Below are 18,335 nucleotides of genomic sequence, written 5' to 3'. Positions count from 1 at the left end.
AGTACAGAATTATCAGGGCTGCCATGTAGAGGTATGTAGGTTGTATGCTGTACATCTCTGGGGTGGGGGATGGCCAGCCATTCATATAGTGTGTGATGAATGGCACACTACAGAGTGGTGTTTTTTACAATTTGCCTATCCGTATTCAGTGGCCCTGAAAAGTATACATCAGAGGAAAGGTATATATTTTCCTTTCATTCATTAAGACTGTGTAATTTTGTTAATAATATTATTTGCTTATTTGAAATGAGTTGTTAACTTAATCTTACTTTCTTCACAATAAGAGCTTATAAGTTTATATCCCACATATATATGTGTCAATTGCCTACCTAGAATTCTATACCTGCTATCAGTTGATATTTTGAATGACAATTCTCAAGGGATCTTAATTTCCTTGAGCTCATTAAATAAAATATATAGGACATTAATGAATTACTCATCTAGGAGTTATTGTTTTTATTGATAATAAATAAAATTTGAGTATTTAAAGAGCACTGAAATCTAAGCTATAAGTGTATCTTATAAATATTACATGGAAACAAAAATTGATACAAGTAATGACTGCTGTTGTTTTGACAAAAATATGCTCAAGTTTTGTTCTTTCTAAAGATCAGAAAGAAAATAGAATAAAGAAGAATTATATTTATTCTGAAAATGCTTTTATAAGTAGCACTTTTTCTAAATAGAACAAGAGCTTATTTAAACTTGTTTTTGTGTGTGTGTCTGTGTGAGGAAGATCAGCCCTGAGCTAACATCCATGCCAATCCTCCTCTCTTTTTGCTGAGGAAGACTGGCCCCGGGCTAGCATCTGTGTCTATCTTCCTCTACTTTATATGGGACGCCGCCACAGCATGGCCTGACAAGCGGTGCATCAGTGCGCGCCGGGGATCCAAACCGGGGCTGCCAGCAGCGGAGCGCACGCACTTAATCACTATGCCACGGGGCCGGCCCCCTTATTTAAACTTTTTAATTTCAATTTGCTTTTATCAAGCATCGGACACTTTTCATTATTGGTGACTTGATTATATATGTTATGTTCATAAAGTTTAAATCTTTATTTTATATAAACTGTTTATTTTTCAACCTAATACCTAAGAAAAAACTTGTTTTAAATTAAAATACTATAGAAGTCCTAGCAATGAGTCTTAGAGAAAAATTTGCTATCAAGTTTCATTGGAGGTTAACCTTGCTTGCTTTTTATAACCTTTCCTCCTAGAAACAGCATGAAAGAAACTTTGTATAGTATATAGTTAAAACTTCTACCTATAAGAATTTCATTTGGACTCAGAAGTACCTTTGGTCCCTTAGTAGTAGTTTTTGTGTGCATTTTTATTCTAGTAGATACTGCTAACTGAAAGGTCAGTCTCTAGAAAGGTCATCTCTAGAAAGGTCATCTCACACACTTGTCAACTCTTGATGTTAATGACCTACTTGATTTTTGTCATTCCACTAGAAGGGAACATCTTATTTTTATTGTAATCCCATGCTTATTATCCACTTAAATTTCATTTTTTCTTTTTCTCTAAATTGCCTATTCATATCCTTGGTCCACTTTTCTATTGGGTTGTGTAAGTTTCTGTGCAGCTTTCACTATAAATTGGCTTCCGTCACTGAAACTAATCTAGTCACCAGTGTCTCTTCATTGCTAGAATGAGTAGACTTATCTTAATTATTTAACATGCTTGACTTTTTCCTCCTTCTTGAATCCATCTCCTACATTGCCTTTCTTAACAGACCTTAACTCTTGATTTTCTTCTTCTCAGGCTACTTTTCCTTTGATAGCTTTTTTCTTCTACCCCTATCAACTCTCCCCCTTCATAATGTGTATCCTTTTTCTTTGTGGTCTTCTCCATGACCATAGTTTTGATTTCTATTGGTGACCAAATTACAGACACTTCTAATACTACTATGGTTTGTGCCTACATTCACAATTGAAGGAAAGGCTGAATTTCTGTTAGAGGTTAGTGAAAATAAAAATGTAGTTTTTTGCCATCTAAGTTCACCAATTCCCTGAATTCTATCTAGCCTCATGAGTCTGTGGACCTCTGGATAAGTACCCTTACAAGACTGACATTTTCTACTGCTTACTGGTTGTTGCCACCTGCGTGTCTCATATCATTGCCATCACCAGCATAATTAAGTTTGTTTGAATGCCATCTATGTGCTAGACAAAATGCTTAGGTGCTTCTGACAGTCCTGTTATCTCAATTCTAGAGATATGGAAACATTTGGCTAAAGATAAGGTTTGCCCAAGATCGTGTGTGGAAGCTGAATTAAACTCAGGTCTTCCTGACTCTATAGTGTGTGTTCTTAGTTATTATGCCATAACATTTTCTCTTCACTCCACTCTTTTCCCTACCACCCACTCTCAAATTTACTTCCCTGCTTGGTGGTGCCACCTTCCATTGAAATCAAAAAACTTAGATTGCATGTGAAAGAAAAGGAAGAGTCTAGGATGATTCTATCACCAGTTTTTCAGTTTATTCTCCTAAATGCTTCTTAAACCGCCACTCTACCCTCTCCCCCCATTCAGACTGCCACTGCTAGATCCTTAGTTTAAGCTTTTCTTCATCATCTCTTAGGGGGATTTTTCCATTAGTCTCCTAATTATTCTCTCTATTTCTACTTTTGTGTTCCTTTAATCCACATTGCTCCCCAAATAAACTTTCTCATGCAAAAATCTGATTTTCTACTTTCCTGTTTAAAATTCTTTAGTAGCTCTACATTATTAAAAAGATAAAATTCAATTCCTTAGCATATCACAAAAGTTCTTTAAAAATGGTTACAACCAGCCTCTTTTCTTACTACTTCCCATAATTGTGCTTTCGTTTTACTTTGGTGACCTCCTACCCCCATACTTTTGCACCTGCTATTCTCTCCATCCAGAAGCCCTTCTCTTCCTCACCTGCTTGACAAACTTATTCTTAAGCTCCAGACTCAGTTCAAGTATCATCTCTGTGAAATAGTACTAATTTCCTATTCCCATTATACTAAGTTCATTATCTCTGAGTTTTAGATGTCTGAAGTATAAACTAATGTTAACAACATCTGCCTTACAGGAGTTGTTTTGAGGAATTAAAAGACTAATAAATGTAAAGTACCTGGTGCAATGCCTTCAGATGATACATACTCAAATATTGGTACTTTTATATTCCTTCTTCATATGGCCCTGTGAATAACAATGCTATAATTGTATGTTTGCCTCTCATCCTGAACTTGAGAGATCCTCAAGATTGGAGACTTGGTTTTCTTTGTATGTTCTATGTCTTTTTCAGTTGCTAACACATATTAGCTGTTCTATAAATATTTTTTAAAGAACCTAATAAATATTATGACTAGACATTGAGTAACTAACCCAGTAGAATGAAGTAAATTGCTCATATTAGTGATTCCTGTTTGTTTGTTTGTTTGTTTCCTTTCTTTAGTGGTGATGAGTTCCTCAACTTTCTTCTGAAATTAAACAAACAGTGTGGCCATTTAATAACAGCTGTACAGAATATCATTACTGAGTTACCTGTAAATTCTCAAAAGGTATTCTACAAAAGTTATTAAGTCAAGTATGTATGCTGAAGAACATTCCAGATAAGTTAATGATAATAAACAGGGATGATCTGGTAAAATTGTATCTTTCTTCTACAAAATCTCATAAGATCTAAATAAGTCAATTTATTTACTATTACTCCTTTACACACTAATTAATTGAAAAACTTTGTGTTCTAGCCCTTAAGAAAAGGAAAATGAGTCAGACCAAAAATTAAATTGATCTGTGTATTGAACTTACCATTTGTTCTTAAAGGGAATTTGGTTGTTTAAAATATAAAGTGACGGGAGACCCAGGTGAAAGTTAAAACAAAACAGTGTGTTGAGTGTTATTAAAAACCATATCAATATAAGGCTTTTTTATGAAGGAAATTTTAAATAGAGAAAGTGTAAGTGACCTGTAAAAGCAAACTTATTTTGTAGAAGTTTTTCATGTGATTTGCTTTTAGCTATTTATCTACAGTGAAAAATTTTTAATGTACTTGTTTTCGTATGATTTTTATATAACACTAATATGGGAACCATGTCATTCTTAAACCTTCATGAATTTATTTGTTCACCACAAATATTATTACTAATATTAGTCTCCATAACCCTATATATACAGTCGTGCATCACTTAATGATGGGAACACGTTCTGAGAAATGCCTTGTGAGGCACTTTTGTTGTTGTGCCAACAAACCTAGATGTGTGCGTAACAAACCTAGATGGTGATAGACTATTGCACACCTAGGCTATATGGTACTAATCTTCTATGACCACTGTCGTATATGCAGTCTGTCGTTGACCACAACGTCATTATGCAGTGCATGACTGAACATATATTTAGTAATTGCATTAGGGAAACTGATTTGACTATTTATATAAAATTACTGACTTCTTTTTGGTGTCAGGATTTATCTTAAACAAAAAATGGTTTTCAGTTAATATAATTTATGTTTGAGAATGCTGTATAATCTTTGTGGATATAAACTTATGAAAAGTTGTTTCCCATTCTTTAAAATGTAACTTTTGAACATATTAACAGATAGTACTAGAATGGGCTTCTCCCCGGAATTTTTCTTCAGTTTGTGAAGAACTCGTTGGTAATGTTGAAGATTTGAGTGAAGAGGTCTGCAAACTAAAAGACTTAATTCGGAAGGTATATATTTCACATAAAAAGGGGGAATAAATGATTTACAATGAAGGAATTCTGACAAGAGCAACTTAAGCTTATACTAGACAAGTGGAAAAAGGAGTTTCCAAAAGAAGAAATATACATAGGAAACAAACTTTGTATTAAAGAAATGCATACTAAAAGAATAATGATTTATCCTTTTCATTTTTTAAATTTGCAGGGAAAAATGTATTACCCTACCTATTACTGGTTAGAGTTCACCAAACTCATATTTTCATGTGAGACTGGTGTCACACCCCTTTCAAAAACAGTTTGACAAGATGTGCCAAGGACCATAAAAATATTTGTATCTTTCAATAGTAGTTTAATGATTCCAAAATTGTATGTACCATAAGTGTCTTATGCTAGAAGAATGATTTAGTAAATTATGGTACACTCATTTGTTATAATGATATGCAGCCAGTTGAAAAAATAATGAAAATCAAATATCAACTTGTTAAAGATATAAAGTTATATTCATAAGTTTTACTTACATGTTAATATGCAGATGAAAAATTACCAAAATGAAATGTTTTACCTCTGTTAATGAGGTAGGATTATGGATGAAATATTCCTTCTATTTTCTAGACTTTCAGTAATATCTTTTATTTTAATTTTTTTAAAGGGTATAGGCTTTTTTGGTTCTTGTTTCTATACCCACATAGAGGTATATATCTGGATTTAAGGACAGGTTATTTTTTTTCCCCTTTAAGAACATTGGCGATAACAAACTCTAAGCTGCTGAAATAAGGAACTCTGTTGAAGATAGGTAATAAAGGAAAACACTTTTAGTCAACTAGAGAATTCACTTCTGAGTTCTCCTAGTCTATTTAATAAATGTATTTGATATCAATAAAGTTTTTGTAAAATATCTGATGTGAACATTAGATTATGCATAAATTTGTATAGCTTCAACCCATAAGTCATTTAATATTTTCATTAATATTTTATCAAAAAAGTTATTTTCCTCAAAATAATCTTTATATATATTCCAGGTAATTTGTCATTCTAACTATTAACATATGTTCAATCAAAAGGAATCTTTTTAAAAAGTGAGCAGAAAATTGTGAAGCAAATCCTACAAAATAATAGGAGAATAAAGACATTTTAAAGGGGGCGAATGAACAATATATTCAAAAATTCTTGTGGAAGATAACTCCTTTCCAGAGAAAGAGGCATCTTAGAAGTTGTATTCTCTGACAGTTATTCATTTAACAAACATAAGAATGCCTGCTGTATGCCAGGCAACTATGCTACACATTAGTCTCCTAATTATTCTCTCTCCTTCCACTTTTGTGTTCCTTTAATCCATGCCACTCCCCAAATAAACTTTCTCATACAAAAATCTGATTTTCTACTTTCTGAACTCGCTGACAACATGAAAATTGTAGCACCACTCATCTTCACTACCTCCATCATCTAGAAGAATTGAAGGAAAATGGTATGGATTTTTACGTAGCGTGGTGTTTTTCACGGAGATCCAAGATAAATTTGGAAAGATATTTATATATATATAAGTGTATATATATACTTATAAATATATAAAGATACTTCCTGCAAAGCATCAACCTGTAATGTTTAGTGTGAGAAATTCCCTAAGACATCTTTGCCTCAGGATTGGTAATTATTTGGTTTCTCCAAGATGAACTAAAAACATTTGGGGAGATAGGATAGAGGATTGAGATGAAATTAGAGAGACCACATTTTTCTTAAAGGAATGAAATTAAGAACCACTGCTTTGGGTTGACTTTGACTCAAAAACATAAACAATTCAATCAGGTACCATAACATTTATTTTAATAACGTGTACCTATAAAGAGAAATTTCAGCTTTCTTTAGCTAAATGGAAGGTTTCTTTTCCGTGGCCTTCTCTATCTTGAATTCATAATTTCTATATAAGGACTAGCCTTGAAAACACATTTATTGGTTTAAAATAATGGCAGATACAGTTCTTTGGGCAGGAAAGTCTTAATTTTGGAGCAAACTAGTACGTTGGTTTTTCTGGATTAGTCTTAAACAACTAGTAATCACCATAATGAGATCTGATTTAGAGAACTGTGAGAGCTTCCAGATTTGAGAGTATGCTATCATGCGTGATAGCTTATGATATTTCAGAGTTTGCAAATAATAACTAAAGGGAATTAAAAAAAAATGAGTTATCATGGATAAGTGTATGAAGGTAACAGAGAGGGTGGGAGAGGTCAAGGCTAGACTTTAACACCACATTACTCTCTTTCAAACCAACACACTGACAGGCTCCTGTCAGAAAGGGTCATTCTAAGTAATTGGTTAATAAAAGGAATGACTGTCTCAGGATTCAGTAAATGGAGCATCAGTGTCAAAAAGGAATCTGTTGCTGAATGAAGCCATTTGGAAGTTAGACCAAGAATACAGTATTAATGAGATTGGCATTGAAGTCTGTTTTCTGCTATAAATTTAAAATTAATTTTGCAGGCTTTTTTAATTAAATATTTACACTGTAGATTTTAGAAGTAGTTATTCTTGCTAATGTTGAAAGTATTTATTGTCACCACTCCAGCACAGGATGTTTCTAGTAAATATCACTCTATAAATGTGCCTGATTCTTTTTATCTTTCAAGGATCTTTTGGTTTCTGCTCATTCGCCCTCTTCTGCTCCTCCCCCAACAACTCTCTTTGCTCTCTCTCTCTCTGTCTCTCACACACACATACGCGCGCGCACGCGCACACACACACACACACACACACACGAGTGAGGGGGCCTTCTTTAGCAAGAAAGGTCTCTGTATGGGATTTTAGAAATTGACTAGGTCATATAATTTTGAGAAGTGCTAAAAAAACCACTTAAGATTTTGTTAACATTTGTTCCTGCAATTATATTTAAATAAAGGATTAAACTTCTAGCATTAGCATCAAATCTTCCAGTTTTTAAATTTCATGTATTATAGGTATGCTATAAGAATGGTTCACTTTTTTGTAAGAAATCAACTGTATTTAGTACGGAAGGAAAAAATAAGAATTGTCATTCTTTATAGGTAGAAATAGAAACTTTAACACCAAAGGAGCTTTGTATCCTGACATAAAAACATGATTTTAAAATGTAATAATCTATGAAAGCATTTATTTTTAATATGAATCTAATAATTTACTATAATGGGATCTTGGTGAAAGACTGTCTTTCAAGGCATTTGTGTTCACTTTAAATCATCTGTGGGAGTCTTGCATTGACTACATCTAAATCAAGAGAATTAACATGGATATTATGATATTTTTAAAAAATAAAAGATATCTTAATTTTCAATGTACTGTACATTAATTCTTTTCTTTTTTCCCCTACTAAATATTAGTTGCAAAGTGAACGAGAAAATGATCCAGCCCATTTACCATTAGTGGAAGAAGTATCTACATGGAATAGTAGAATTTTGAAGAGGACGGCAATTACAGTATGCGGATTTGGGTTTCTTCTTTTCATTTGCAAGCTAGCTTTCCATAGAAAATACCCCTAATATTTGTTTTGAGTAATTATGTATCTCTTATTCAAATTACCTAAAAATGTTGCTTTTAACTATTTGTGGCAGAATATAACTACATTCTTTGCCAATACTCCATAGGCAAAATTATGATAGCATAGAGCAAAAAGTTTTTCTTTAGAAAGTGGTTTGTCAGTTTGAGTTAAAAATAGAATTTGTTATATTTTTATGTTAATTTTGATCAAGCAGTAAATTATAAGTGATTCTTAAGTTTGATCCTATGACTCTAAATCACATTCAAAATAAAAGTTTTATCTAATATTCTTTGACATTTAAAAAAGTATATTCATTTGTCACAGTGAGTTTTAACAGAATTTGCAGTGCTCATAAATTAGTAGCTTTCTTTTAGTCCTTATTTTTCCCTTTCATTATTATGTAATAAGGAATTTATTTAACTTTTTCAGTTATAACATTATTAGAAAATTATTAATTTTGAAAGTATTCCAGAGAATGCAAAGAATAAGATAAAATGTAAAATTTTTGAATTATGGATTAAAAACCTAGGAAAAAAATTTTATTTTATTTCTTTTTGCTGAGGAAGATTCACCCTGAGCTAAAATTCACTGCCAATCTTCCTCTTTTTTTGTATGTGAGCCACCACCACAGCATGGCCACTGACAGACAAGTGGTGTAGGTCTGCGCCTGGGAACCGAACCTGGGGCCGCCAGAGTGGAGCTCGCTGAACTTAACCACTAGGCCACCGGGGCTGGCCCGAAAACCTAGGAAAAATATTTTAAATGTACATTTAAAAAGCAGAAAATTTCGAGACTAGCATGGAAAGCACCAAGTACATTAGAATTTTTTTATGTAATGTATTTATGGGAATGTACGACATGTACTATATGTAACATTCTTGAGAATGTTATGAAAGCGAATGGCATTTGGCCTATAATTTTTCATATCAATCTAAAGTAATACACGATTTCTTTGTGTTTTTTTCAAAATTAATGATATTCATATTTTAAAACTTAAGGTAATAAAAGAGGAGGCCCAATTTAGCAGGGAATATAGTAGTTAAATCTTGCTTGACTTAGTACCATACTCAGAACAGATGCAGTTCTACAGTTCTACAACTGTTAAAAGGTAAATACCAAGCAAAGGGAAAAAACTGTGGAAAAGACGAACAGCACAGGGAACTATAATTAGCAGCAATTTCTACTCTCGGTTATACCAAAGCAGCAAGACTCAAATCATCATTCCTTTTCTGAGAATATGCTCAACCATATATCATTGGAAGGAATTGGTGTCTGACATTTTAACCTAAGTGCCATAGCAAGACATATTTTTTCTGATATCCCTCATAAATGGGTTCAAGACTTAGAACAAAACTAGAATATAAATAGGAGAATGGGTACTTCTTTTAACACAGATCATGTTTCACTTCTAGCACAGTGCTTAGGCAAATAGAAGGTGTTTAATAAATGCTAGTTTCAGTTTCCTTAAAAAAAAAACTGTAGGAAAATGACAGACATACTACCTGATTATCTACTTACAATAGTCTTTCACCTCGGTTCATCTTAAAGATGATCATATTTCTTCTATTGGCTGGATGGGTCACTATTTTTTTCCTCTAACCAAACCAAACTATAGGCATCTCTCAAATATTAGGACAAACTATGAAAATGCAAATTGATAAAATATTCACTTTCCAAAAGGATTTCTCAGAGAATTTCTTAAATTAGTAATCTGCCCCAATGTACTTCAAATATAATTAGCTATTCAGGGGAAAGAAATAATGTAAAGTCCATTGTATCTGCATATTCTGAGTATAAATTTCAGATTACAGATTGAGAATAAGTTGGGCAGCATTTGTTGTGATTAAATTGTTTCTTCATGGGTAACGTATCAGTAGAATAAGATTTTCCTTGTGGTTTAAAATTGGTTATTTTATCTAGAGTATAAGTCTCTTCCTACTCTATGATTATTTGACTTGAGTACAATGCTTTACTACGAGGGGAGTATAACTTCTGGAATATTCATTCTTTTACAAGATAGCTCAGTACAAATCACTTTTCTTGTCTTGTTAAAACAAGTTCTATTGAGAGCTCTCTAAAACCACAGATAGAAATGCTGTAAACCAGGTTTTAATTCTATATACTTGAAAGTAGTAAAACTTTATTTTTTTTATTAATTGGTATTTAATTTTTAATAAGCTTGGATCAGAAAATGTTCCTTTGTCTTTGGAATCAACTTTGGAACCCAAATAATCCATTATAAGCACCTATTGGGATGCAAGTATCTTTCAAAGAGCAGCATGCATACTTGCCACTATCCTTAAGTGTGGGGCTGGGGGCTGCTTCGTGCTGTCTGGCAACCCTATTACATTTCCCTGGTACATTGACTAAACTTTTCACTGAATAACTGTTTTATGCTTCTCTGTCCTCAAACTTCTAAGAGCTCCTCCTCATCTCATTCTTAATGATGTTCTGTTTCTTATTGCCCTGGGAAATAGAATCAGTTAAAGAAGAACTTCCACACTGGGTTTCCTTTAGTTAAGAAGTCAGCAAACATTTTTTGTAAAGAGCCAGAGTAAATATTTTAGGCTTTGCAGACCATATGGTCTATATCACAACTTCTTAACACTGCCATTGTAGTGCAAAAGCACCTGTAGACAATACATAAATGAGTAGATGTGGCTGTGGTACAATAAAACTTTATTTATAGAAACAGGTGGTTGCCTGGATTTAGCCCACCAAGTTATAGTTTTCTGACCCTAGCATAATGCCACATAGTTACAACAACTGTAAGTTATTTTTTATTTTTATCCAGTCTGACAATCTCTGACTTTTGATTGAATTGTTTAATCCACTCAGTCAGTGTTGTTATTGGTACAGTCATGCATCACTTCGTGACAGGGATACGTTCTGAGAAATGTGTCATTAGGCAAGGTGATTGTTGTGTGAACATAATAGAGTGTAGTTACACAAACTTAGATGGTACAGCCTACTGCACACCTAGGCTATATGGTACTAATCTTATGGGACCACCCTCATATTTGTGGTCCGTCATTGACCAGAACATGGTTATGCAGTGCATGACTGTACATTATTGGTTTATTGGTATATTATTGGTATATTGGACAGAAATATCTATTTTACTTTTGTTTTCTATATGTCTCGTATGGAAAAATCTCTTTAATAATTTTTTCACAGTATTTTTGAGTTATTAGTGGTTGCTCTAGGGTTTACCATATACCTCTTCATTTATAAGAATCTACTTGAGATTTATACTAACTTAATTCCAGTGAGATATAGAAACATTACTCCTATATAGCTCCATTCCATCGTCTTCCATCTTTTTGTACTGTTGTTATTGTTATGCATGTTACATCCATATATGTTACAAACCCAACAATAGTGTTATAATTATTACTTTATATAGTTTTATGTCTATTAAAGAAACAGAAAAGAAGAATGATCAAGTCTATACTTATAGAGTGTTATATTTACATTCTTATTTATCATTTCTGGTTCTCTTCATTTGTTCCTGTGAGTTTAAGTTGGCATCTGGTGTTATTTCCTTATTCCAATACCACTCTGCTCCCACCCACCTCCTTTGTGCTGTTATTTTCAAATATAATACATTTTTATCAGTTATAAGCCCAACAATATAATTATATATATTCCTTTATACAATTGCTTTTTAAATCATTAAAAGAAGAAAGGAAAAGAAGGATGCATTTATATTGTCTTTTATAATTACATAATTACCTTTATCACTGCTTTTTGTTTTTTTGTGTGGATTTAGATTTCCATCTGGTTTTACTTGCTTTCAGTGTGAAGAACTTTATTTAGTATTTCTTATAAGGTGGGTCTGATAACAATTAATCTTCTAAGTTTTTGTTTATCTGGAAATGTCTTTGTTTTGCCTTCATTTTTGAAAGAAATTTTGCTAGATATATGATTCTAGGTTGAGAGGTTTTTTTTTCAACACTTTGAATATGCTGTCCCACTGCTTTCTAGTCTCCATGATTTTTATAAGTCAACTGTTGACCTTTTTGGAGTTCCCTCTGTGTGACAAGTCATTTTGCTGCTTTCAATATTTCCTCTTTGTCTTTGGCTGTCAGCATTCTTACTATGATATATCTGGTATGGATCTCTGCATTTATCATACTTGGACTTCATTGAACTTCTTGGATGTGTGGGTTAATGTTTTTCATCAAATGTGGGAAATTTTCAGCCATTATTTCTTGGAATGTTTTTTCTATTCCTTTCTCTTTCTCCTCAGTTTCTGATATTCCCATTACACCCATATTCGTGGACCCAAAAGTGTCCCACATTTTGCTATTCATATTTCTTCGTTCTATTTTCTCTCTCTTCTTTGAATTGCATAACTTCTATCCATTCATCTTCAAGTTCACTGATTCTTTCTTACACCAGTTCAAATCTACTATTGAGCCACTGTAATGATTTTTTATTTGTTACCGTACTTTTCAACTTTAGAATTTCCATTTTTTTTTTATGATTTCTGTCTCTTTATTGATATTCTCTATGATAAGAGATTTTCTTCACACCTTCCTTTACTTCTTTAAGCATGGTTTCCTTTAGTTCTTTGAACATATTTATAATGGCTTCTTTGAAGTCCTTATTAAATTTGACATCTGGCCTCTCAGTTTCTGTTGCCTGCTCTTTTTCTTGTATATGGGTCACACTTTGCTGTTTCTTTGCATGTCTCATAATTCTTTAGATAAAACTAGATATTTTAGATAATATAGGAATTCTGGAAAGTGATTCCTCCTCCCTCCCCCCTCCAAGGAATTTTTGTTGCATTGTTTGCTTGTTTATTTGTTTAGTGACTTGGCTGGACTATCTTAGTGAAGTCTGTTTCCCCCAAAGTGTGAAACTCCTGATGTTGCTCTTCAGAGGGCATAGTCCTGGGCATGCACACAGTCACCCTGGGATGACAGTAGTTTTAGCAGGCTCTTTTAAACTGTGTCTTTTCTCTGATCTCTCTGATAGGCTGACTGCTTCATTTGGTATTACACCCAGCCCTTAGGTTCCACAAATTACTGGTTGATTGCTCTATTGTTTTTGATATACCCTGGCCTGTGAATTGCTCAGCAGTCTGATAGAAGCAAATTTGGACAGGGGTAGTTTTTGAAGCCAGCTTTTGAGGTTTATTCTGACCAGGGAGGGCCCTTCTTAGCTGTCTCTTTCCTTGGTTCTCTCTTGTGAACTAGCTGGCCTACAGTTTAGCTTGTTGCTCCTACATAAGGGGAGCTGTTGTCTTCAAGAGTACCCTGAGGCTTGATTTTCTCCACATTCTGTTTCAAATAAAGTCACTTTCTTTGAGGAGTACTTTCAAGCTCTCCTTTCTTATGGACTGCGTCTGCCCCTGGGAAAAATCTCTGTGCCACTACTCTGGGTGCTGGATGGGGCAGTAGCCTCTGGTCTTCTGGGTTTGCTTCTTACAGCTCTGCCCTATGAGCAAGCTGGCATGAGGGAGATCAGGGCTCCAATATTCTGGCTTGCCATTCCTGGGGTAGAGTCCTCATCCTGTGGGGCTCAGTGGAAGGAGAGAGCCTCAACCTGTCAACCAGACTCACCGGAATTTAGCTGCCTAAGCTTGGAGTTGGAATGGATAAGAAATGCTGGTGGATTGCTCTTCATATGAGATATGGTAACCCTTATTTGGGAGCTAAGGGGAGAGGGAACCCCATCTTCTTGGCCTCTTCTGCCAAGATTGGAGCTTCTGCCAAGCTGAGCTGATTAGGATGTGGGGTATGGGAGGAAATGGGTCATGGCTAAATGTTCTTACTCAGTTTTAGTAGGTTTTCTTGAATAAATATTTCTTCATTTGTTCTGAGCCCTAACTCTTTCTAGAGATGTTAAATAAAGGTTGTATTTTTATAACTTTCTCCAGCTTTGCTTGTTTCACTGTATGTCCATGGAGCTCCTCACACTTTCATCCTGGCAGTGAAACTCCTTAACCAATATTTCTAGGGTATCTGCTATGTGCTTAGTATAGTGCTTGACCCAGAACAATGTGCAAGATTTTTTTTTAAAAAAACAGAAACATTAGCTAAATACTTTTCATGTAAGCTTTACCTAGCTCTTAAGTTAATATCATAGGATGCTGAAAGTTCTAAGAGCACCTAAAGCCTATTGGAAGCAAAAGGCAAAGACCACCTAGGTTTGACCAGGATACAAAATGGCTAGATACATGATGGGTAAAGCAAGGCTACACTCTCAATTTTGAAAGCTTTCCTGTGGAAGGTATTTCAGCTAATACCTAATTTAAATTAGTTATATTTCTTAATGTGGGAAACAGGATATTTAAAAGTCTAAAAGGGTGTCACTCAAAAATGAAGCCAGCTACAATTTCAAGCACCAGAATCAAAATTGAGGTTTTATTTTTTTTATGGGACATTTTTTATAGTGCCAACCATTTTTTGGTCTTAACCATTTAATGAAAGTTAATCTTTAAGAAGACAGATAACCATGATGACTTCTGTTTCGCACTCCAAGTCACTCTGTCACTGCTTAATAATCGTTTGTAGCCCTGTGGGGGTGGAAATAGGGTGGGGATTTTCTTTTTGGCATATCCACTAGTGAGTAATACATTTATTTCAAGTGCCAATAAAAATGTTATACTGGACTTATGTGACACATTTGTTAATTAGAGAAACTAATTCTAAACTATTTGAGCAATGATCTATTATATTTCTCTACCTGCAAATTCAGATTATATTATCAATATTCTAAACAAGATGAATGAGTTTTTAATACTGTATAACATTTTCAAAGGGAGAGTAAATAAAGTAAGGACATTTTCAGGAGTGGCACTATCTCTGGATTTATCTAAGACACTATTATTCACCTTTTTGTTCTCAACTGATCTTTCATAATTTTTCATATGATTTTTTTTTTCCTTCTGGAATCTTCCTAACACTATAGTCTTTGGGGTTTTTTTTCCTTTTGAAGTCCATGTCCATGTTACCCTCTCAACCCCTGATGTTCCCCTCACCTCTACACTGGCAGTGAGATAGAGCAGAAGGTAGCCTAGGTTCTAGCCCTGTTGTCAATATCCTGTACATTCTCTAAGTCTTGGTTTCCTCATATGTAAAATAGATTATCTCTAAGACTAAATGAATCAAAATAATGCCATCCTCAGAAATGGATCCAATTTGAAATTCTGAAATTAGAATAAAGCTGGTAGGGGCTTTATGTAAGAGAATCAGTGCTTACTAGACAAGTTAACTCCTCATAAGTGGTTTTGCTTTTGATCTCACATTCAGAAATCTGATATGAGAATTGTTCTTAATATTTGGTTGTTGCCAATATTTTATAATAGTTTTTGGGAAGCTTACCAGTAGTGATATTTCAACTCATTAAACAATTATTGAATGCTTAGTATGTGTAAGACGCTATACCCATACATTACATATTTTATATGAGATCAGAAAACCCAAATACTTTTTCTCTTAAATACAAATACTTTTTCTTATTAAAAGAGACAATGTGATTACTATTGTTTTAAGTAAACTTTAAAACTTGAAAAAAAAAAAAGGCACTTTGTAAGACTGTTTCATAGGAAAGGGTGTGGTTGAGCATTTTTTTTAAGTTTCCACAGTTGAGAGTGTGGTGATAGACTCACTTATCTTTCCTTGTGAGAGCAGGACTCAACCTCAACCAATGCCCTCCTACAAAAAACAGCGACAAAGGGAAAATCGGTGAAGTTCTCAGTGTGTAAAATCTTTTAGAAGACATTTAGACCAGATTTAAAGTAAACTTCTGCTCATCATGGATTCAAGGTTCATTAATGTTAAAACAGTTTTGGGAGTTGCGTATATGCAGTTACCCCTGCTCCCAATGTAAAGTATTAAAATAAGACACCTAGAATTTTCCAGTAGTAATGCTATAACTAACCATCCAGTTAGTGGTAATATTACAGTTAGCTATTGTGTTAGTGGTACTATTACAGTTAATTATTAAGTTAGTGGCAGTATTATAGTAACACTCGTGGTTAGCTGTCACATACCAAGCGTGGACTTAAAATGTGGAAACGAAAGATTAGAGCTATTATTCAAAGCCCTTAAAATCAATTTATAGATGAAATAGTAGTAGCAGCATAGAATTAAAGAAAAATTGTGTTTTGTTCTTAGTAAGGTTTTGTATCTTGAAGTCAATGCTGTGATGTGGCTCCCATATCTCCCTTTATGAATAAAGGACTTACTCACCCAGCTGCTAGGAGTACAGATAGCAGACAGTCCTCTTTAGGAGTTTTCTCTGCTAGAGAGCTGCCTTCCCAAAAGCATATCCTATTTCCAAGAATGACTAATGAACATAGGGGTTTAAAGGCCCCAATTTCAGGAGCCCTCATCCCAACTCAAGACAAGTCTGAAGGACCATCCTGCTTCAGAGCTCCTGGTGGGCTGGCTGAGGGCTCCATTGAGACTATATCACAGCCCATCTTCTCCCTCTGTCCAATCCTGCTTCCTTCCCTTCTCTTGCACAAGAGTTGCTCTCCAGAGCACTCCTTAATAAATGTCCTGTATGCACATCTCCACCTCAGTATTTGCTTCCCAGGAAACTCAACTCTGTCACTGAGCAGCAGTGCCTTGCATGAGTCGTGAAATATATGATCATTATTAGTAATTATTTTCTGTAGAACTTATTTTCGTAACCTGAAAAAGATCATCCTGATGTAGGGTTGTTAGAGTGTTAAATGCAGTGACCATAGAAGTGGTCGTAGAGTTTTATAATTAACGCAGACTTGTGGCCAGACAGACCTGAGTTCCAGTTTTAGCTCTGCCATCTAATAGCTGTGCAGCTTTTAGAAAGCTACCTGAGTAAGCCCTCCAAGTCTCTGCCCTTTTATCTATAGCATGAGAATAACAAAAATAATCATACTAAAAATAATTGTCCTTAATTGGGCATTTACTATATGCCAGTCACTTAGCTAATTTAACAAACCCATATTTTAATAACCCTATAAGGTTGTTATAAAGATTAAGTGAAGTAAGACATATAAAGGATTGTCTGCAATTCCTAATATATGGTATATACTGAATAAATGGAAGTTGATATAATTCCTATTATTATCATTCATTGTAAAGCATTTGTTCCAGTGCCGTGCAACAAAAATGATACTGTACATGGGAAAAAAATCAGATTTTTCTAATTGCTAGGACTATATTTTTGTTTGAAAGAAATATTTTCTATCATAAAGTAACATATAGTTAAAAATACTTAAATTCTCTAAACTGACACAGATATATTCAGAATCCACAAGACAACAGTTAATAGGTCAAACAGAGAATAAATTATGTGGTAAGACTCCATTTCCTTTATCCCTTTTTAACAGATTGTACCACACTCAAATGCAGAGATGTGCAATCAGCTGCAGGTTACAAGTAGAAACCACTGTCTATAAAGCCAGCTTATTAAACCCTTTTGTGATAGTGGAGAGAGCTAGAGTTTGAATTCTTACTGTTCCATAGATGAAGATTGGTGGTGGTGTGAGGAGCTGTGTGATTCATCTATTTGCTGCCAATACCTGTTTGCTTGATACCTGCCCTAATACACTTTCACCTCCTCAAGTCACAGAGAGGACCTCACCTCCCTGAAACGTTTTACACACCATGAGGTGCACCAGCGTTTATCCACCGAGAGGTACACAGTGTCTCAGCTTTTTATTCATTAAATTCATCTGATTTTAAAAATATTTACACAGTTAATGTCTACTTGAAAACTAATACTAAAGGCATGGAAAAAGTGGAGTTATTGCTAAATTACCTGAAGTGATTCCATTTTAAGCACAGATGTGGGACTGCTACCAAATACCTGAGAGCCATAAGATGGAGCCATACACTAAGAGCGGTGAGGCTCAAAGAACCCTGCTCATATGCTGGAGCAGCTACACCAGCTCCCGATGGTCTAACTCTGCAATGTGAGAAAAATAAAGCCCTATTTGATTAAGCCACTGTGGTTGAGTTTTCTGTTAATGGTGCTAAAGGCCTTCGCAACTAGTACGAGGGTATACTTATGCTGCCTTGATGTGCAATTTGCTTTTTCCACCAACTCTGTTTGTTTTCAGATGCATCCATGTTAAAAAGTGAAGATGTAATTACTTCCTTTTAACCACTCTATAGTATTCCATTATATGTCCATCCCCCATTTTACCTACCT

At 34.3% G+C, this 18,335-nt stretch overlaps 1 protein-coding gene across 3 annotated transcripts in view; it reads left to right on the top strand.

Annotated features, from left to right (window-relative positions):
* ASZ1 (ankyrin repeat, SAM and basic leucine zipper domain containing 1) overlaps positions 1 to 18,109 on the top strand; it is a 62,287-nt gene extending 44,178 nt beyond the window's left edge. For 2 of the 3 annotated variants that reach the window (XM_058528881.1, XM_058528898.1), the window contains 5 exons: positions 3,426 to 3,531; positions 4,568 to 4,681; positions 8,023 to 8,118; positions 17,648 to 17,819; positions 17,969 to 18,109. In XM_058528881.1, the coding sequence (XP_058384864.1) occupies positions 3,426 to 3,531; positions 4,568 to 4,681; positions 8,023 to 8,118; positions 17,648 to 17,773 (442 nt within the window). In that variant the 3' untranslated portion in view covers positions 17,774 to 17,819; positions 17,969 to 18,109. Of the gene's footprint in view, positions 1 to 3,425; positions 3,532 to 4,567; positions 4,682 to 8,022; positions 8,460 to 17,647; positions 17,820 to 17,968 lie in introns of those variants that run through there. The other variant, XM_058528889.1, reaches the window with a different exon arrangement.
* The last annotated feature ends 226 nt before the right edge of the window (positions 18,110 to 18,335 follow it).

The sequence above is a fragment of the Diceros bicornis genome, chromosome 3, assembly GCF_020826845.1.
Source record: "Diceros bicornis minor isolate mBicDic1 chromosome 3, mDicBic1.mat.cur, whole genome shotgun sequence".
Classification (NCBI taxonomy): domain Eukaryota; kingdom Metazoa; phylum Chordata; class Mammalia; order Perissodactyla; family Rhinocerotidae; genus Diceros; species Diceros bicornis.
This window is presented reverse-complemented; position numbering and strand designations above follow the sequence as displayed.